This window comes from Lepus europaeus, chromosome 2, assembly GCF_033115175.1.
Source record: "Lepus europaeus isolate LE1 chromosome 2, mLepTim1.pri, whole genome shotgun sequence".
Taxonomy (NCBI): Eukaryota; Metazoa; Chordata; class Mammalia; order Lagomorpha; family Leporidae; genus Lepus; species Lepus europaeus.
In genome coordinates this window covers 67,928,181-67,950,706 of record NC_084828.1, presented here as the reverse complement: position 1 = coordinate 67,950,706, position 22,526 = coordinate 67,928,181, and the positions used below count along the sequence as shown (strand labels likewise).

At 43.3% G+C, this 22,526-nt stretch overlaps 1 protein-coding gene across 11 annotated transcripts in view; it reads right to left on the bottom strand.

Moving 5' to 3' along the window:
* The window catches only part of PHLDB2 (pleckstrin homology like domain family B member 2), a 237,559-nt gene that overhangs the window by 50,702 nt on the left and 164,331 nt on the right, over nt 1–22,526 (bottom strand). For all 11 annotated transcript variants that reach the window (XM_062207977.1, XM_062207912.1, XM_062207919.1 and 8 more), the window contains 3 exons: nt 11,371–11,754; nt 5,571–5,714; nt 4,419–4,556 (listed from right to left, as the gene is read on the bottom strand). In XM_062207977.1, the coding sequence (XP_062063961.1) occupies nt 4,419–4,556; nt 5,571–5,714; nt 11,371–11,754 (666 nt within the window). The remainder of the gene's footprint in view (nt 1–4,418; nt 4,557–5,570; nt 5,715–11,370; nt 11,755–22,526) is intronic.

The window sequence follows — 22,526 nt, the reverse complement described above, 5'->3', positions numbered from 1 at the left end:
GCAAAGGCCACTTCCTCCTTCTGTCGTATGCTCCAGCTTGAGTGGCAGTGTGATTACAGACCCACGGCATGTGCACTTGGGCAGCCCACTCCAGCTGTCCCGAAGCTTGGCCACACGTAGCTCTTTGGCAGGTGTTTGGCTCAGTGTTTCTGCCAAGGCCAGCCTAGACGAGCTGTGAGCAGGAGAATCTAAGGACCACACTCCTACAGCACACTGGGCAGTATTTTAGCACCTACTACTAGAAGCTGGATAAATTGTGGATGGCAGGGCCTTTCCCTATTTCCTAGGCTAGAGAGGGAAATAAATATCTAACAATCTACAAACAAGTGTAAATTATAAGAAATGAACTACTGGGGCTGGCACTATGGCGCAGCGGGTTAATGCCCTGGCCTGAGGCGCCGGCATCCTATAAGGGCATCGGTTTGAGACCCGGCTGCTCCACTTCCAATCCAGCTCTCTGCTATGGCCTGGGAAAGCAGCAGAAGATGGCCCCAGTCCTTGGGCCCCTGCACCCGTGTGGGAGACCTGGAGGAAGCTCCTGGCTCCTGGCTTCGGATCGGCACAGCTCCAGCTGTTGCAGCCAACTGGGGAGTGAACCATTGGATGGAAGACCTCTCTCTCTCTCTCTCTCTCTCTCTCCCTCTCTCCCTCTCTGCCTCTCCTCTCTCTGTGTAACTCTGACTTTCAAATAAATAAATACATCTTAAAAAAAAAAAAAGAAAGAAAGAAAAGAACTACAAAAGGGCTAAAAGAACAGCAGGAGGAATGTAACCTCAACTAGAAAGGTCTGGGAGGACTTTTCTAGAAAACTGACGCTGAATCTGAGTCCTGAAAGACAGAAGCAACGAGGCATGGGATATGAGGAAGGGGATTCCAGGCAGGGAGAATGGTCTCCATAAAGCACCTGGGGTGGGATGGAGGATGGATCTTTAAATAAAGGGGAAGAAGCCCATGGTGGGAGTGGAGTATGAGGGGGGTAGTGCCTGATCAGTCAGGAATTTATACCTGTTTTATAGTGGTAGGTCACAAACCAAAGTTTATGATCTCGTCTCTTTTTAAAAACCATTCTGGAGGGCCAGAAAGTTAAGCTGCCGCTGGACACTAGCATACCAGATTGGAGTGTTGGTTTGAGTCCCACCTGTTCTACTTCCAATCCAGCTCCCTGCTAATGCACCTGGGAAAGCAACAGAAGATGGCCTAAGTATCTGGGCCCCTGCCACCCACGTGGGAGACCCAGATGGAGTTCCAGGATCCTGACTTCGGCCTGGTCCAGCCCTGGCTGCTGCAAGCAATTGGGGAATAAACTAGTGAGTGGAAGGTCTCTTTCTCTTCCTGCCTATACCAGTTTCTCTGTCACTCTACCTTTTGAAAAAATAAACCTTCTTTTTTTTTTTTTTTTTCCTGTAAATCACCCTTGCTGCTGTCAAGAAAATTGATTATAGGGAAGCAAGTAGAAAGGGGACAAAAAAAGAGATTTTGATAATTTACAAGAGAACATTGTTGGTAAAGACGCAAAGATGCTGAAGTAATTGAGAAATACATTGGTAATGAATTCAGTGAAGGAATGATGGAGAAAGAAGTGTCAACTTCCAGGTCTGTGTCTGAATGTGTTGATAGGTAGAGATGTGATTTCCTGGCTGGTTAAACTGGAAGACGATGAGCCATGGATGGAATGCAACAGAGGCAGGAAGGATGAGGGCAGACAGGGCAGCACTGGGGTCTTTAATAGGAGCAAATGTGATGGAGCACCGAGGTCTAAGCGAACTGTAATGGGAAGCATGGTTAACTGGAAAAATGAAGAGGAGAAACAGCGGGCCCAGAAAATTGTCTGAAAAGATTAATTATTGATGAAGATAGAAAGTAGTAGCTTATTTTTAAATAATAATTCTAAAAAATGATGTTGACATGCTGACAGTAAAAGCCCAGGGAGGAGGGGGAAATTGGTAGTGGGGTAGGAGGAGGGTGAGTAGAAAGACTGAAGACCTCAAGAAAAGCAGGGCGACACGCAGAGCGCATGGATAGGGACTGGTCTTTGATACAAGGAGGGAACCTTGAAAATTCTAATTTCTCAGCGGCACAGATGGTGAGATCACCTCTGGCCCACAGGGAGGAAAGTGGGCCAGAGGTCTAAACAGAGGGATGATATCAAATAGTTGTGCCATAAAGTGGTAGACACACTGGGGTGGGAGTTGGACTTAGCAACTAAGAACCTGGTCAGTGTGCCCATGTCCCATGGCAGAGTGCCTGTGTTTGACTCCAGGCTCCAGCTCCTGACTCCAGCTTCCTGCTAATGTGGACCCTGGGAGATAGTGGTAAGGGCTCAAAGAGCTGGGTTCCTGCCACCCGTGTGGGAGACCTAGATTGAGTTCATGGCTCCTGCCCCGTGGAGGCATTTAGGGAATGAACCTTTGGATGGGAGCTTACTGTTTTCTCTCTCTCTCTCTCTCTCTCTCAAATAAAAAGAATGGTTTTAAATGGTAGGAACACAATAATGTCATCAAGCAGTGTAGAGTCTCTGAGTTTTGCTGTTAAAAATATGTAGTGACGTCATCGGGTCTACTGTTTGCACTTCACTCCTCCTCTTCTGCAGTACTTCACCCAGAGCCAGTTTCTGCCATTTTTCACAGCATGTGATGACAGACAATAATCCCACCTGCCAAGGCCAACTAATCCCCAAACAGCTGCAAGAGCTGGTTCGATACTTCAAGCCTCTCCCATGCACATCCTATTCAAGCCACTGAAACAACAACAGGAAGGCTGGAGGGCCCTCTCTGCTTGTTTCTGCCCATGTTCCTGGAATTCCACCTCTACCTTAGATCTGGAGACTATCACCCAGCTTTCCCTGGGAACTGAGATGTAGCATTCACTGGCTTAACTTGCTTTACTTTTGTGTAGGGTCTGATGCTAATGACTGACAGACAAAGAGAATTTATAAGCCACACCATATGTGGACTACACAAAGATAAATAGCCACATGGATGAAGGAAACTGAAGGGCTCACAGGGAACCTGACAACCCATTTCTAAGCCCTACAAGTTTTCCAATATGACTTAAAGAGTAACAAGATAACTATGGTATTACTTAGTTTTATACTTAATAGTAAAACACTATCAAGTCCCTAAAAAGACATCTAATGCCTCCAGCAAAAGCTTCGTGCTATATCAGTGCAGAATCTTTGAAAAGCATAAGCCATTAACTCAATCCTCCTGCACTGCAGATTTAGACAGTCAATCCTTGGACTTATTGTTGAGATTCTAAGGAAAAATATAGCCACTACTCAAATAGATTCTTTACCATTTCAAAGTCTAAAGGTGGAATGAGCACATACACAATTTAATACGTAAAGCTGTGCACCCTAACTTTGACATGCAGGCAGCCAAGAAATCAATGTGTAGCTTTTACTCTGACTTCCATTTCTGACAACATCATTTTGGGTTCCTTCTCAGTCACCAGGGTCAAATGCTCTTATTTATCCGTCTCAAATAAACAAGAGCCTAAAAAGGAAGTCTCTTTCAGCAGGAATTCTTTCCACATATGACCACTAGAGCTTACTCAAACTGAAAAATTGTTTTTCTCAGCATAGTGGGAAACGTGATGGGCAGGGAAGAATGTGTTAAAGCCCGTTCATTTTTTGCTTTTCAAATGGGAATTTTATTTTTAATTTTAGGCTTATTTCAGCTGCCACTAACTCGAAATGGAAGAGGAATGTACAGTATTTTCCAGACAGGGGGGAAAAAATCTCATAAACAGACAAACCAAAAACTCAACTACCATCCTTAATTCTAAAATTTGTCATACATTCCTTAGTGGCGATCAGCTGACATTCAGGTTGTTGCCTGAAATGTATAAGCAGGGTCTTTCCCAAGGGAAGTGTCCTGTGGCTCATGGACAGGCTTCACTTGGCACTGTGTGAGGACCTCTGGAAACCTCAATGCGCTTGTTCAAGAGCAGTGCACTTGCTTTGAGGACAACAAGGCAGACATGTGAGATGAATGGCCCCCATTCATCTTTTTAACAGAAAAATGGAAAGAAATGAGGCAATTCTACTTGCATATACTTTAGCGCACCCTACAAAGCACCAGTGATCAAGAAGTCAAGTTCAGTGGAATCAGAAGAGCACAATGCTGACAGGGGGTGGGGGTGGGGGTGTGTGCAGTGGAGAGCAACTCACTCATCTCAAGGCGGATAACCTGCCATGAGTATCAGCCCTACATTCACCCAGGCTCTGCTCTCAGCTCCAGTTGCTCACTACCTGACAGCTCCTAGTCTGGGATAATGTTATGTTCCCAGTGCCACTGTGTCCAGGAACATGACACACAAATCCAAAACCACGATCAATCTATATAACATTTAATTTCCATCAATTAGGACCACTGCTTTGCCCATAAAAATTGCATTCAAACATCATTGTCTTTTACCTTGGTCTTTTCACCAACAATGTTCTTTTCCAGTTCGGCGATCTTCCGGTTTAGATGATCCAAAATCTCCTTCTCCTTCATAAGTTCGGTTGTTTCAGATTTCTGTTCTCCATCCAAAAGAGCACATTCCATATCCAACTAAGGACACAAAACAAAACTCAGAAGGGATTCACCCTCAGGGACATCTCAGCTTCCCACAGCAGAGGTACATTTTTTTAACAGCTACAAATTTCAAGAAGCATCACTGTTATCAGCCATTCTGTGGGGTCTAGAGAACATTCCAGAGCGCCCACAGGAAACTCAGGATTCCTGTGCTAGAAAATATTTGTAAAGCAAACTGTATTTTATCACTTAACGTTTCTATTACCGACCCTTTACTGCTTACTTCTGAAAAACAGTTTGCGTATTTGCTTAGATTCGGGCTCAAGTACAGACCACGCTGGAGCAGTCACGTCTTTGTCCCTCGAGCACCAAAGTGAAAGTGACCCCAGCCCAGCACATGAGCTCTGCATTCCTAGCAACGCCAGCAGGAGGGGCTTCCAGGGTGTACAGCTGACAGGTGAACAGTCCGCTTACTACTTATGGGGCTGTCGGCACCACTGGTGAAAACAGGCATGGAGATCCCCCTGGGAAGAATTAGGCACTTCCTCTCACTCCACGGAGGTAACGTGAAAATGGCCATGGACTTCTTCTATTGGTAGAATCTGAGTCTGTCTGCTCTCCAGTCTGCAAGCCTCCAGAAAGCTGGGTCTGTCTGATTCATGTGTGAACCCTGCATTCCCCAGCAGTACCAACATGACCTTGAATTTACAGTAAGCATGCTCAAAAAATGTTGGTTAGTTTGAATGCAAGCACCTAAATACTGGGTATCTCAGTTTATAGAAAGCATATGCAGTTATGACAAAGTTAGCCATACATAAAGTACATTAAAGATGCCTTCAAATGTTTACTCATCTGTTTCAAAAACAACAGAAAGAAAAAAAGAATGCAAAAAAAAAGGGCATGTTTACCCCACACATGGTAGGTACCCTTCAACAAACATTAAATCAAGTTGACTTCTAAGTATTTGGCTTCCAAGCCCTGTGCCCAAATAAGCAGTAATATTTTTATGTTACAGGAAAGAAGGGGAAAAAAGGAACTCAAGGTTTATACCTCTCTGGAAGATTCGTCCATCTGGTCATTTATATCTTTGATTTTTTGTTCAAGCTCCTCCAGGTTGTTCAGAATTACTATCCGGGCATCTTCCATGGCAGCCAGCTCCTGAGCCCTCTGCTCTTCACTTACACCCTCTGGGGTCTGCAATTCATCAACACAGAAACAGATATTCACACATCAATTCTAGACTACCCCAGCTTAAAGCTGCAGGCCTGGTATTTCCAGACCCATGCAGATTCTAAAAGCATTCTTGTGACTGTTTAGTTGGAAGTCTGACACATTTTTCCCATAGAAACACTCAGTGGTTATGCTATTGGGTACATTCAAATACACCAACTTCAATTCACAAATGCATACCCTTACAGAGCTAAACTAACTTTGGGCCCACATTGTGGTGCAGTGAATTAAAGCTCCATTTGAGACCACTGGCATCGGCATCCCATATGGGAGTGCCAGTTCGAGTTGTGGCTGTTCTGATTCTGATCACTAAGGAAGGCGGCAGAAGATGGTGCAAGTGCTTGGGCCCCCACTATCCAGATGGGAGACATGGATGGAGTTCCAGACTCCAAGCTTCTGCCTGGCCCAGACCTGGTTGTTTAGTCATAAAGGGAGTAAACAAGTGAATGGAAGATCTCTCTCCACACACCATGCTGCTCCCCTAGTCACTCAGCCTTTCAAATAAATGAATAAATCTCTTAAAAAAAGCTAGAATAACTAAAAGGTCATAAAAATGAGGAAGCTGTGGTATGTGGAGATTGAATTGATTTCTCCAAAGTTTTGAAGTTCAGCACAGCAGAGAGCTAGAATCATCTTCCACAGAGATCTCCTGGGCTCACAGCTCCTTTCGTCACAGGCTTCGTGTTCTTCCACATCCAAGCGGGTACCTCTCCTACACAGGCCTCTTGAATCTTTAGACTACCAGGGTTATCTGCATATGAGCATTCCATGCTTACTGACTTCCTTCCAACACAAAGTGGGATATCGAGGGTACATAATTTTAGCATCCCCAACTGATTTAAAACTATACCTTCAATGTTACCTGATGCTTTGTTTTTTGTCTTAGTACACTATTTACTGCCTTTGTTCCATCGACCTTCCTATATAAAATACTAACCAGGCCAAATTGGCTTTTGTGACCTAAAACAGGACACTGGCCACCTTTCATAATATTGTTTCATGGAAATATTGAGTTTCTTTGCAAGGAATGAGAAAGTCAAGAAACAAAGTGAAAGAGTACCTGTTTACATCCTTGAACAGAGCTAGTGACAAATTCCCAGGAAAGAAAGGAATATTGTAGTTCACACAGATAAAAAGAGAATGCAGTGAACTAAAAATACCCTCTGCTTTCTAGAAGTTCAAATTTTGGGTTATCTTGGGTGTTACCTGGTAGAGGCCAATCTTTCTGTAAGTCAAGGGTTGCCAATATTGGTGTATCGCTTTTAAAGGTTTTATGCTTCTAAAAAAGAAACTAATTCTGCATCGGTAAGTAGATAACTATATAATTTGAGTTGGAAGTTGGAAACAGCAGTCCAGTTAATTATTGAGGATTACTCACTAATTATTGGAAATATATTCAAATTAATTAAACCATAAAAATAATTAGACCTAAATTCACCAGCTTCATTTAATCTGTTGAACAATTCTGGTACTAACTTCCAGAAGATATCCATCAGGTCCTGCTCTGTACTCCTTGCCCATGGTCACAGTCTGTTTTCTTTACCCAACTTTGCAGCTCCTTATGGGAGGTGAAACAATTGAGAATTCAATAATGTCAGGTTGGTTAGAACAAAGATATGCAGGCTTCCCAGCTTTGACATTTATCTTTTCAATTTCCATCTTAAATCCAATGTCTTATCAACTAATAAAACAACTGATGACCTTTTTGTCACAGACAATGAAGCTCACCATCCCGATACTTCAGTGCCTGTTTTAGGCCATGAGGCGTGCCTGTAGCAGTAATGGCATTCCAAAATCACAGACCAGTAATCCCAGCAGGAAAGCCTCCTCAAGGCCAGTATCCTGTTGGGTCAACATCACATATCATGTTTCTACTTCCAACACAGATTAAAAATATCTCTCTCACGGGTGGAAGTAAAGCATTAAGAAAAAACAAAACAACTGGACAACCTGCAAAATCATGAACTTCTTAAGTAACTGCTGGGGTGAAGACTGTTAATAGTCAAAGGGATAAGCATCTGCGTAACTCAAAGTTTTTAGGAAATTAATCACAAATAAGTATACTTAATAACAGACAACTCACAAGGCTGTTTATGGCAATAAATGCTATCTAGGAAATGTCTGTGGAGGTTTGTTTTCTGTTGCTTGTAAGAAGCAAAATCTCAAGAGACATCTTAAAAGTAAATGCATTGTGATAGAATGGGTGAAAATACAGTAATCTTGTTTACTTAAGTGCCCACAGAAATGCATTTATTTAAATATAGACAACTGTATTCATATAGTCATTTTTAAGACAAAGAATATTTAACTACACTGCACTCTTGAATTATAATGCTTTGAAACAATATTTTATTTCTAAACAATACAACAAAATAAAATGAAAAACATAGGCAATAATGACCAGATGGCCATATTTATCAAAGATGCACAGAAGGGACACCACTGCCCATTATTTAGAATATGTATGTAAGTTTGTTTGTTAATCAAATAAAGAAAATCAATAGAAACACAAGGTTAGTAGCCACTGAACAGCTTTAGTTTTATGGTGACAAGGAGAAAGTTGAAATTTTAAACAGAAGTCCTTCATTTTAATTTTTCTGGGATTTTTCTATTTTATAGTAGTGGATAGGAATGCACGCCATGGTAGTCTATTTATTAAACACATTACACATGTATGTGCATCCTCAAATCATCCATCTTTGAGGTAACTTGATCCATTTAGAGAAAGGGGAGAGAGAGTCCACTCCTTTTATGCAGATCTCCTCTGAGAACCCACTTAAAACAAAGGAGGGAGGGAGGAAGTGCGAGGGAGGGCTTTCTACCGTGGAGAGGACAATTACTCAAAAAGGAAAAGGGTGAGTGACTCTCCGGTAAGCTTTTACACTAGGCATCTCTAGACAGGTGCACAAAAGCCAATTAAAATCATCATATTTCCAAAATCATCAGCATATTTAAATGTTAGCTTTAGTAAGTTTCAGACTAATAAATCTCCAGTTTCCTAGATATGATTAGAAGCTTTGCTAGTTAAATCAACTTGGAGTGTTTTCACATTCCTGTTCTCCATTTATCCCCAAATCTACTAAAAACAGACTTCCTACTTTGTGAAGCAAATAATCCAGGGCCCAGACTACTGGAAGAGGAAGGACATCCAAGATAAACGGCCCAGAGGTTATTTCTAAGGGTCCTGTATTTCCTTTCTCAAGGCAATATATGCCTGTCTTTGAAAAGTAATAAATGAAAAACCCATTCCTTGGACCTATCGACCTGTTGAATGAGCTGTATCTAAGCTGCGGGTGGTAACCCAGGGTAGCCTGGATGATTCCTGTCTCTGAAGGATCCATGGTCCAACATCTGTGAGCATGGATGCTACTCGCAGCTTCAGCTCTCTTCTTCCATGAGAGCATACTTAAGCAATTAAAAACATCTACCGGGATCTGCTCCCTTGTGCACCTACAGTTTTCCTGTCAGTGCTCTTGACAAGAGGAAACCTGTCTCCCAAAAGACAGTCTTGACAAAAGCTCAGCTCAAGATTTTTGACCCAAACCTGGCAGATCTCCATAAAGGAAGAAATGTGAAAAGATTTGAGATGAAAAAGAAATTAACATTTCTCAGGATGTTCAATGGCAGCTGGCAACAACTCAAATTTTCAAATGAAAGGTCACTGACTTGATTACTCTTTAGTAATTTTAGCTTCTACCAGTTTCAATTTTCTCATAATGCAGCAGAATTTCTCTCCACTGAGAAGGAGTAAGGTGGACATGGCCACCAGAGGGAAGATGGGATGGGATGGGTGTTCAACATATACTTGGCAGTCCAAGTCCTAATGGGATAACTCATAGGTAGATATGGACTTCTGACTGGGAACATTCAGTGACTAGTCTTGCCACAGCCAAACAAATACAAATTTTAAAAACCACTAACACGCAAATTCTCATCACAACAGGATATCTGTTTTTGAGAATCAGTATGTGTCATTCTCATCTAACAAACATTAACTAATGTATCTTTTTTTTTTTAAGATTTTTAAAAAATTTTTTTTTTATTTATTGACAGGCAGAGTGGACAGTGAGAGAGAGAGACAGAGAGAAAGGTCTTCCTTTTGCCGTTGGTTCACCCGCTAATGGCCACCGCACCGCGTTGATCCCAAGGCAGGAGCCAGGTGCTTATCCTGGTCTCCCATGGGGTGCAGGGCCCAAGCACTTGGGCCATCCTCCTCTGCACTCCCGGGCCACAGCAGAGAGCTGGCCTGGAAGGGGGGCAATCCGGGACAGAATCCACCACCCCGACCAGGACTAGAACCTGGTTGTGCCGGCGCCGCAAGGCGGAGGATTAGCCTATTGAGCCGCGGCGCCAGCCTAACTAATGTATCTTACTTTTTGGCTCTGTGGCTTCAATTGCCAAGACTCTGAATCAAGCTTAAATTACTTAAATTAATTACTGACTGTTAGTTACTCTTAAATAAATAAATCTATCCATGTTTTTCCTCTTATTCACTATTTTTGGTGTTCAAATTTTAGTCTAAAATTTTATGTCTTTTGTAGTAAGCTCCTTCAAATCCTTTTCACAAAAGAGAGGAGAGGTTTCTTTTTATTCTCCATAAACAAAATTCTTAAGTTGTGTGAAAAAAAAAAAGAATCAAAAATTTTTCCTTTTGAGTTTCACTTAAGAAATCTTCAAATTTGAGAGATATTTTAAACCAATATGCAACCAAAACACTGAGAAATAGCAGTGACTGCAAATAAATCTGTTTGTTCAAAAACATAAAGTCAATGGGAAAACCACTCATGATAAAAAACTAATCTGCTTACCACAAACAGCTCCTAGTATTCAATAAAAAAACAAAACAAAATAATAAGAAAGCTTCAAAAAATATATACAAATGTCCTATTAGTGCAAGTGTCACCAGAAGACACTGATTTTTGAGGGTATAATTTGGAAATATCAATTAATATTTATATTTAATTTATAATTAATATTAATGTAATTATGTACAAATTTTTGAACTTAGCAATTCTACTTTTACTAAGTGATCCTACAGGTACATTTGCATAAATGCACAAAAATGGATAGGATAGAATGTTGGCTGCATGTGGATTTTATTAACAAAAAACTGGAAATAACTTACATGATACTTGCAAACAACAGAACACTAATCCACCATTAACAAGAATAAGGGAGAACTGGGTAAACCAATCTGCAGATTCCCCACGACACTTAGGGAGGGGAAAAAAAGGCAGGGCACCCTGTGTGTACATGTGGATGTGTGTAGCCATATATGACAGAGAATCCGATGAAGGCAAGTTAAGGCACTTGTAACTATCTTTACCTCTCAGGTGTACTACTGGGAGAGGCACAGAGAAGAGAAACTGTCCACTCTTCTGTGCTGCAGCATTTTTCACACTACAAATATACTGCTTGATAGTAACACCTTAATTTTCTATATTTGTTTATCTAATTACCTCTTATACCGAAGCTCTACTGAAACATTCTTAGCATGATAAAATCTCCAATCTCCAGGCCAAAGCATTTGCATAGTCCTGGGCCAGAAATCCTATCTCTTAGCTCAGCCAGCATCACCCCTGGTGGGATCTTAGACACCAAGTGGCTGGGCGAACATTACCTTCGGCAGGATGCTTAGGTAAGAGGACTCGCTGGAAGCTTTCAGAAAGGCAGAGGGTGGTGGTGGGGGCGTCCTGGTGAGGTCACGGAGCAGTTCCTCGTTCCTGATGCTCCTGGGAGCAAGGAAGCTGCCACCACTCTGACCCAGGCTCCCGAAGCCAGCCAAGTCCGCATCGTGGAGCGAGCCCTTCCGGTGGCACCTGTATCTGGAATCAGAGCTCGCCAGGGCTTCCTCAAACACGGATTCCTCATCGGAGAGCTGCAGCTTGTCAAGCTCCTTGTTGATTTTCTGCACGTCCGCCACGGTGGTGCCACTGGACAAGCGACTGTCGGGCTTTGTGTACTCAGCACAGAGGCTGAGGATCGTCTCCAGACGCTGTCTCTCCTAGAGGCAGAGAGGAGGGGAAGGTCAGAGGGTGTGCCAAAGGAGACAGCGCCGAAGAAAACGATCGAGGGGGCTGGCGATCTCACTCCGTGCACGGACCCAGGCACAAAGTGGCTGCTGACTTTCCCTCATCTTCAATGGATGCGTTTGATAAAGTATGGGTTGACATACTATGCCCTTTCCCTACAAACCCCAGGGCTGACCCTCGCACCCATCAGCACCAGCAAGCCTTTTCTTCAAGCCTGTCTCCAAACGCTATCTTTTTTTTTTTTTTTTTTTTTTTTTAAGATTTCCATTCCATTCCCACCCTCCGTCCCACCCTCTATAGTACATCTACTTCCAACAATATCTGGCGCTTTCATTACTGTAGATAGAACATTCACTTAAAGGCAATTCTCTACCTTCGGATAGAAATATTATTGTGCTGTTAGGCACACAAAGAGGGCAAAGGTACTTCAAGAATCTTTTCATTTAAAAGGCATATCTATGTTATTTTTTTCTTGAAATGCTTTGAAATTTTCCGAACTTTTTAATGTCTGGTGACCACAGAACCATGTTTTCCACTATTTGCTCATGTGATTAATTAAAATTATAAAAACCTAGTACTGTTGCACTAAAACAAAGACCATCTTGCACCAACTCCAGATAGAACAACATCAGTTCAGCTCAAATTGTGACCTCGTGAACTCTTTCATTCATTTAATTGGAAAATAAAATGATAGTACACTTGTCAAAAAAAAAAAAAAAAAGACCAAGATATAGGTCATGGAAATCTGTAATTGTATCACTAATTGACATCTCAGCAGGCTTCCCATGCACAACAGGTAGGCAGTTATGATGTTTAAGTAAATTAATGCTGTATTGTGAGCAACAGGGTATAATTTACAAAATGCTTTTCAGAAACTTCGACAGCATTGTGTAGGGAGTGAAAACTTAACATCTTTATCCTTCACATTAGTTCCAATGCTGAGGTGAAAAAGAATACAAAAGCCACATGCTGTGATTCCGTTTACCACACTGAAAAGAGCCTTCCAAAGCCGTCCACTGAAAACCATTTTCCAAACTGCTGATCAGTAACAATATAGAAAAATATGAAGTGGCACCGCGCTGCTGTTTTCATGCCGATGGCATCTAATTTGTAAAGAGAAAACTCAGGAGACAGTTAGCTTTTTATTAATTAAAAGTAGTAATAAGCAGAAAAGTCAAACAGGAACAACCCAACATAACTCTCCGGTTTCTATTAAACTCATTAATTGACAAGATAGAAAATCATATAAAATATATCCGACTAATATCTGACCTCTAAAGTACTCCTACCCTCCCCCCAAATGCAAGAGGTTGATCAAATTACTATTAAACTAGTTCATTTCTATATGCTCCCACCTCCCTTTCACTGCCTGGACTTCCGGACTCCAGGTGCAGCTCGGTCCTCATGGCCTCTTCCCACAGAAGACTCAGCTGCACAAGCTCACCCCAGGCTCTTCTGCGCCCTGTCCATCCAGGAGCCCTGCTGCCTATTTATCTGTTCAGCTGCCCCCAGCTGCCAAGCCCTACCCACCTCAGCTTACGGGGGAGGGAGTAAGGGGCACACAACATTCACGGACTCATTTTAAACTTCTCTAACAATCTAGAAGTCTACATGGGAATATGCAAAAGCAACCTGCAGGGGTATAAAAGAGGGAGCCTGGGACAAGACACTAGATCTTATCCTTCTTACTATCATCTGTATTAGAAGCTAATCTCTAAGTTCTCTTTATGCCATTTGGGTAATTACTGAGGATTCTAAACTCAACTGTGACTAATCTTTGCAGATCACAATAAGCATACATTACCCTTGGCATTAATTACGTTTGAGATTATCTGGAAGTTGTCAATTTCCATCTCTCAGGGATCTAATGAACAGTGCAGTCTTCAAAAGCATTAAAGGTACTTCTGGAATACATAGCAAAATTCCTCCCACATGCTCTTCCCAAAATAGTTCCTTCTGCTGCCAGTGCTATTGCTTAATTCCAGGGGGAATAAACGATCCAGTCTTAAGATGAATGCTATTTCAGACCGTGAAACACAGTATTCAAAGGCTTGTGCACAGGAAGTTTGGTCTACTGGCATGCGTTTTTCTCTATTCTTATCACCCCATTCACAGCCAATCCATCTAGGCTTGAATCACACACACACACACACACAGCAATGCTGCCCACGAGTCTAAGAGAAATCCAGGCTGCATGGAGACACACTGGCCCCATAAAAGCTTCACCAAAGAAAAATAAACTGATGTCAAGAAGAAGTGCGTCAGAACAGTCTGGGAGACATTTCAGAAAGCCCCAAAGAAGCCTTTTAAGGAAAACCCTGGAAAGAAAGTACCTTTAAAAACAATTCTTCCTTCAAACCTCTTCACTCTGGTGTCTTGATATTTCCCATTTGTTACACCCCGTACCACCCAAGACCTGGGTGATCGTTCCAGACAAAAAAGCTGTTCTCGTACCAAACAGTGTGCTATTAAGGATTATGCTGGAACATAAGTGCAACCAGGCTTGGTCCAGGACCACTAAAATGTGAGATGTACAGCCCTCTACCTAGAGGTCAGTTTTCTTTGAAGTGTCACCGGGCACTCTGCTAAGTCAGTACACTACCCTCTTTGAGCTGTCCAAATCCTACCCACTTTCAAACCAGCAATCTACCACTCATTCTTTTTTTTTTTTTTTTTTTTTTTTTTTTTTTTTTTTTGACAGAGTTAGACAGTGAGAGAGAGACAGAGAGAAAGGTCTTCCTTCCATTGGTTCACCCCCCAAATGGCTGCCATGGCTGGAGCTACAGCGATCCGAAGCCAGGAGCCAGGTGGTGCTTTTCCTGGTCTCCCACGCAGGTGCAGGCACCCAAGCACTTGGGCCATCCTCCACTGCCCTCCCGGGCCACAAGAGAGAGTTGGACTGGAAGAGGAGCAGCTGGGACTAGAACCCGGCGCTCATATTGGAGGCCGGCACCGCAGGCGGAGGATTAACCAAGTGAGCCATGGCGCCGGCTCCTGCCACTCATTCTCTTGAAAAGCCGACAGTACAGAGCCCAAATACCAAATGGCCCAAAATACAGGTGCTAAAGACTTAGAAAGTAGGTCACGTTAAATCAAATTATTTTAAATACATTTTTTTTTTTTCTTCTCTCCCATTCCCCCTTTCCTTTATCTCTATATTCCACACATATCAAAGAAAGCTTTGACAGGGACATAAGTCTTATAATAAAATATCCCTGAAGAAAATGACATGCACATTTTTTTCTCCTCAGAGGTTCCAAAAAGAAAAAAGCTGTGGGCTGGGGGTGTGTTTCTGGACCTCAGGGCTTGCTTTCTTTGGAGGAATGTGTCTGAGACAATGCCCCTTTGCAGCTTCAAGGCCCTCAGCAGGCGATACCATCCATCCTCTAAAGCCATCCAGGGCCGCTGGAACAAACACCAGTCAGTCTAGGCCATAGGACTGTAAATATCTCGCACAAATAGGTAACTCTGCAGAAGGCCAGCTGCTGACATTTACACACATGTGAAATCTTTGCTCGAAATCCTTGTATGAGAATTAAATATGTGGAGTCATTCACTACACAGCACAAAAGGATCATACTTTAATGTGAGACACGGTTTGGGTAAAGGGAGGCTTTTTTTCTTTTTTAAAAATAAACTATGGTAACATGCATATGGCTTTGCTTTTTCATTTCTGTTAACCCTAGGGATTCAATGTCTCCACGATCTTCAGCTCAACAGAGATCTATTAAAAGTTATTCACTTCTTAAGGATGTGCTGGGAATACAAAGTTGATAAAAGCCATTCTATCATCCAATCTTTAACAGGAAGCACAAATGGATGATTTGTTACAGAAAACAGTGTTAGGAGTTTTATAGAAAAACCTATGGATTCACATATGGGGAACAAATCCACAGAAATAGCAGAAAAACAAATGTGAATGGAGACCTCAAAGATAAATAAGAGCCTACCTGGTCTGTTGGGGCAGTGGGATACATTTCTGGACAGAAATCACAGAAGCAGAGGCACAGAGTCACAGAATGTCATGACAGACTCAGATCAGGCCGGTGCCACGGCTCACTAAGCTAATCCTCTGCCTGCGGTGCCGGTACTCCGGGTTCTAGTCCCAGTTGGGGCGCCCGATTCTGTCCCAATTGCTCCTCTTCCAGTCCAGCTCTCTGCTGTGGCCTGGGAGGGCAGTGGAGGATGGCCCAAGTGCTTGGGCCCTGCACCCTCATGGGAGACCAGGAAGAAGCACCTAACTCCTGGCTTCGGACCAGCGCAGCGCCGGCCATGGCGGCCATTGGAGGGTGAACCAACAGCAAAGGAAGACCTTTCTCTCTGTATCTCTCTCTCTCACTGTCTAACTCTGCCTGTCAAAAAAAAAAAAAAAAAAAAAAAAAAAAGACAGACTCAGATCAGCGCTGGTACGTGGCTAGAGAGAAGCGGTCTTTGTGGCGAAGAGGGATGAATTTCCTGCATAGAAACAAGCCAACAGTCTTCCTTCCTATATCAGGATTCAAGGGATCCCAATGGTCTCAAAAAACTTTTAGAGTAAATCCACGGAATGCAGCAGCTAGAGTCAGAAAAACTGGCCTAAAAGTGGGGGTTGGGGATGGCACTGTGGCACAGGAGGTTAAGTTTGCCTGTGGTGCTGGCACCCCTTATAAGTACCTGTTCCAGTCCTGGCCATTCCACTTCTTTTTTTTTTTTTCCTTTTTGACAGGCAGAGTGGATAGTGAGAGAGAGAGATAGTGAGAGAGAAAGGTCTTCCTTTTTGCCGTTGGTTCACCCTCCAATGGCCGCTGAGGCCGGCGCATCTCGCTGATCCGAAGCCAGGAGCCAGGTGCTTCTCCTGGTCTCCCATGCGGGTGCAGGGCCCAAGGACTTGGGCCATCCTCCACTGCCTTCCCGGGCCATAGCAGAGAGCTGGACTGGAAGAGGGGCAACCGGGATAGAATCCGGCGCCCCAACCGGGACTAGAACCCGGTGTGCTGGCGCCACAAGGCAGAGGATTAGCCTGTTAATCCACGGCGCCGGCCGCCATTCCACTTCTGATCCAGCTCCCTGCTAATGCACCTGGAAAATCAACAAAAGATGGCCCAAGTGCTAGGGCCTCTGCCACCAGGATGTAGACCTGGATGTAGTTCCTGGTTCCTGGCTTCAATGTAGTCCAACCCAAGCCATTGTGGCCATTTGGGGAGTGAACCAGCAGATGGAAGATCTGTCTCTCACTCTGTCTCCCCCTGTCTCTCTGTAATTCTGCCTTTCAAATAAAGTACAAATACATTTTTTAAAGAAGAATAAGTAAATAAAAGTGGGGGGCACAATGAGAAGTAGGGCTCACAGCAAGTCAGCAGAATTCCCAAGATTGTTTGAATAAATCCTAGTGTCCCAATGAGGCAGGACAACAGGGGGAAAAGAGAAGTCTTTCATTAGAGATAAATCCCTAGGGGTTAATAACTGGAGCTATTACGATGATTTCATCTCTTTCTGGACACAGGGTAAAACGGCTCTTTACTTCCCCACCCCCAAAGTACACATGAGCCTCAGACTTGCCTTGGCCAGTGAAAGGTGAGAAGCACTGTGTCGCTTTTGCCTGAACAGCCAGCACATGATGGATTGCTGCCTTGCTTTGCAATGACAGAGTTGATGCCCCAGATGCTGCTGGATCCAACAGCCTGAGCACTAAGTGAGGAAATAAGGGGCAGAGGCCTTGTTCAATCCACACTTGCCAGGAAGCACAAGGGAGAAATCATGTTTTGTCTTTTTCTTTTCTTTTTTTCCCAACAGAAGCCTATAATGGCTGACCAATTTTAGGCAGGAGACTCACCCCAAACTTGGAGATGAGGAATGCAAGGATCCTACTAAAGAAGCTCAGTTACTAATTGTGCAATAAAGAATTTGGCCTTGCCCAAAGAGGAGTCTAGCCTCTGCCTTTGATTTCTGGGAGGCAAACCGTTTCAGTTCAATCTGAGGATTTTTGTTTAGGGCAGGGCTGGCCGTGCCTGATGATCTTAGGAGGGAAGCTGGCCACTCCAGTGACCAACCATGTGATTTGGTGTGAGGGTTGCGGGTCATGAGATAGCAGTCAACCAGAAGAACGAGATTAAACACGTGGTCAATCACTCATGCCCACAGGATAAGGTCCTGATAAAAACTCTGGACACTAGCACTCAGGTAAGTCTCCCAATGCCTAGCGCTGGTAGTCACACATCCTGATCCCACAGAGAGAATGGAAGAGCATCCTGGAAGCATCGCATTTGGAATTCTCTGAATTCTGCATTGTGGGTCTCATCCTTTGGCTGTTCTCTGTACTTTTCCCTCTAATAAACTCTAATTTTGACTATCATCACTCAGTGAGTTTTGTGAGTCCTAGTGAATTATCAAACTTGAGGGTGGCTTCGGGAAGCTCTGGATTTGCAGTGCGTGTCAGAAGTCGGGCAGTCTGGTGCCCTTTAACCTTGCAATTGGTCTTCACACTCACTCCAATGTTGCCTTAATATTGCTTTTAATACTTTTAGGACAAATAATCTGACTGAGAAATTGTATACAAAATAATGGTTTTTGTGTTTGGTTTTACAGGTTATTTTCATGGAAGTCAGTTTAATGTCTAGCTAAGAATATTTGATTTTATAGTGTGGCTGGGAAGTCTGCCTTCAGGCTTGTGGTCAGGAAAGTACTTTATTCTGCCACTCTCTCTTTAAACAGCAAGTGCATGAGTGCCTCACTAGTCAGGCTGGCCCAGAAAGAGGCATGTCTGATAAATGAAAGTGTCATGTTTTGTGTGGAGAGCAACTATCAATGTGACAGCTACTAAGTGATCAACAGACATTTGCCGTGTGTAGATTAAGATTTGGTACTGTATACATCTATTCACCTCCACAATAATGGAAAATGATGGAGTAAGGGAAGATAAGACATACGCAAACAATTAGGACCACATTTGCCACTCAGTGATTTTCAATACCCACTTCTCAAATACACTCAATATATTCAATCAATCACACCAGGGCTGGCATGGTGGTACAACTGGTTAAGCTGCTGTTTGTAATACCCACATCCTGTATCAAAGTGCTGGTTGGAGTCCCAGCTGCTCTGCTTCTGATCCAGCTTCCTGCTGACGCATCCTGGGATGGTAGAAGATAGTGGCAGAAGTACTTAGGCTCCTGCCACCCACATGGGAAATCAGGATGGAGTTCCAGACTCCTGGCTTTGAACTGGCCTAGCACTGTCTGTTAGTCATTTGGGTAGTAAACCAGCAGGTCAAAGATCTCTGTGTGTCTCTCTGTCATTCTTTCAAATAGATGAAAACAAACAAACATATAGGTGGATAGATAGATAGATAGTTAGATCCAATTGCACACACACACTGCCTAAGGAGGTCAAAGCCACCCTCCTCCAACTCCCTGGACTTCACTCTTCTGCTTTTATCTAGCTGGGCCTCTTTTTTCAATGTACCATAGTGGCATGAACTCTGGGGTCAGCCTGCTTGCGTTGGAATATAATCACTCAAAACAGTGTCTGGGACACAGGCAAGACAGCCTAAGTGTTAGCTCTAGTACCTACAGAGTCCTCCTCCGCCTTTGCGAGGTGAGGCCCTCTGCTCTCACAGCTGCACCCTCCCACTGTCCTTGTGGCTTTGTCCTACTGATCCTCCCTTCTCCCACCCTTCCCTATTCTCTCTGTTGACTCCTTCTGCTCTGTCAATGTCAAGTTTTCTTCAGCTTCCCCCAAGTACACAACCAACCATCCTGATCAGTTCACCTAGCAGATGATCTCTTCCACTTCCCCACTTTCCTTCACACCACACTCTGTATCTCAGAGAAGCTGCTAAAGCTCCACACTTCACTCCCCATCGTTTCTGGCCTTCTGCCATCTGGGCAGTGTGCTCCTGCCTTTATACAGACTGGATACCCTGAACCTGATGGGCTGCTTTCCCCCTCTCCAGGAAAAAACTGACCAGAAATAGGAGAAGCACCTCGGACAAGGCGGACAGGACTTTTCATGAAGCTCAGAACTTCTCTCTGTGATCTTATTTTACAAGGATTTGTTGGTTAAATTGACTTCTCTCCACTATAGAACCCTTGACTTTTTTTAAATAAAGATTTATGTATTTATTTGAAAGGCAGAGTTACACAGAGGCAGAGGCAGAAAGAGACAGAGGTCTTCCATCCACTGGTTCACTCCCCAGTTGGCCACAATAGCCGGAGCTAGACCAATCTGAAGCCAGGAGCCAGAAGCCTCTTCCAGGTCTCCCATGCAGGTAAGGGGGCCCAAGGATTTAGGCCATCCTCCACTGCTTTCCCAGGCCATAGCAGAGAGCTAGATAGGAAGTGGAGCAGCTGGGACTTGATCCAGTGCCCATATGGGATGCTGTCCCTGCAGGTGGCGGCTTTACCTGCTATGCCACAGTGCAGGACCAGAACTCCTGGATTTTAAGAGCAAAATCTATATTTCAGTTTAAGTAGGGAGAATGTGTATTTGGATTTGAAGTTCTGGCACTTACCAGACTTACAACATAGTAATTTTTAAAATCAAGATCAGCATATTGAGCATGGATTATTTGGTTTGTAAAACAGACAGTAAAATTAGCACCTACTCTAGGGATCTGGGGAGAATTCAATAAGGGACTGTGTGTGAGAATGCTTTACACACTATGCTCAACATCTAACAAAGGTGACTGTCAGATAGTGGACGTTCAGTGTGTTAATCCTGACTAGAGATGTTTTCATCACAAGTTTGAAGTGAAATCGACAGTTAGCTCCTGGGCTCCGGGAGCCATCTCTAAACAAGCAAACTTGAAAATCAAACCTAATTGTTTTCAAGGGAATACAGGAAAAACATGTTCTGCAATCTAACATCTCCCTGTAAATATACAAGTCCATTGAGATTCCTTTAGCAATCTGGAAGGAGAAAGAATTCTCTCAAGGACCACAATTCTCTTCCCCCTTGGTCCAAGCGCCTCTGCTCAGAGCAAAAGAGCCCTATTTAGGTGACACACTAACCAGGCAAGGAAATTATCTTCAACCTCTCACTACCATTCCATCCATTGGTCCCCACCAATACCGAGCAATAAATATTCCCTACAGAAAGAACTGTCTTCTAAAAAAAATCCATTCTCGGGGCAGGTAAAGCCACTGCCTGCAGTGCCAGCATCCCATATGAGCGCCGGTTTGAGTCCCAGCTGCTCCACTTCCGATCCTGCTCTCTGCTATGGCCTGGAAAAGCAGTAGAAGATGGTCCTAGTCCTTGGGTCCCTGCACCCGTGTGGGATACCCGGAGGAAGCTCCTGGCTCCTGGCTTCAGACTGGCCCAGCTCTGGCCATTGCGGCCAATTGGAGAGCGAACCAGCAGATGGAAGACCTCTCTCTCTCTCTCTCTCTCTCTCTCTCTGCCTCGCCTTCTCTCTCTGTGTAACTCTGACTTGGAAATAAATGAATCTTAAAAAAATTCCATTCTCCTCCCATATGCACACACTTTACCCTTGACATCAAACCCAAGTTCCTATTCCCATTGCCCATGGTTCTACTCTAACCTTCGGAAGTCTGGATGTCCCTGTGTTATCTAATGCATGCTTCATTGGAATACTTGAGGAGCTTGTCATATCCTGTCTTTACTCATACTCAAAGACATTCATGTCCATTAGTCCCACCTTGTAAGTCAATTCCTCCCATGCCTGTTTTAAAGGATTACTATTACTCACCCTTGTATTAATCTCTCTCAAACTCACTTGCATCTATTACTGATTCTAGCTATATCCATGTAAGAAACAATTTATACATTTTTACAGTTTATACTGTAAAAAGAGAACTTAAAATAATTAAATATTTAATTAATGTTAAATATCTTTAATTATTATGATCTTTAATAACTTAATAGCATCAGATCGGCTGGCGCCGTGGCTCAACAGGCTAATCCTCTGCCTTGCGGCGCCGGCACACCGGGTTCTAGTCCCGGTCGAGGCGCCAGATTCTGTCCCAGTTGCCCCTCTTCCAGGCCAGCTCTCTGCTGTGGCCCGGGAAGGCAGTGGAGGATGGCCCAAGCGCTTGGGCCCTGCACCCCATAGGAGACCAGGAGAAGCACCTGGCTCCTGCCTTCAGATCAACGCAGTGCACCGGCCACAGCGGCCATTGGAGGGTGAACCAACAGCAAAAGAAGACCTTTCTCTCTGTCTCTCTCTCTCACTGTCCACTCTGCCTATCAAAAAAAAAAAAAAAGCATCATATCAATTATATAGGTTATAAATAGTACATATTTTTATTCTCATTCACTACAAACATGTTCTAATAAGTTGATTCAATTAATTCTGTTAACTTTTCATTCAAGAGGGTTTTTTTTTTACTTTTTCCACTTCTGGTTATTACTTGCATTTTGTTAGGTTAATCAGGTTAATCACTAATCACAACTGCCATGCACCTAGGATTTTCTGTATTTTATTTGTTTGCCTGGTACATTTTGGCATCATTTTACATTTAAAACCAACAGGCAGATAGGCAGTATGAAATGGTTTTCTTTTAGGAAATATTAAGGATGCATACAGACTATTCTTAAAATATTTAAAGATATCATTTGAACAAAAGTGCCTGCTATGAATGACTCCATAACATAGTAAGGGGGAAACGGTCTTCCCGCTGTTGACTGAAAACCACTGGCCAAGAAGAAAGGAAATTCATGCGATCAATGTAATCACAATCTCCACATAACATCTAGAAGACATGCCAGGTGTTCTTACTCTTACATGGACAGTCTCTCAGAAGAAAAT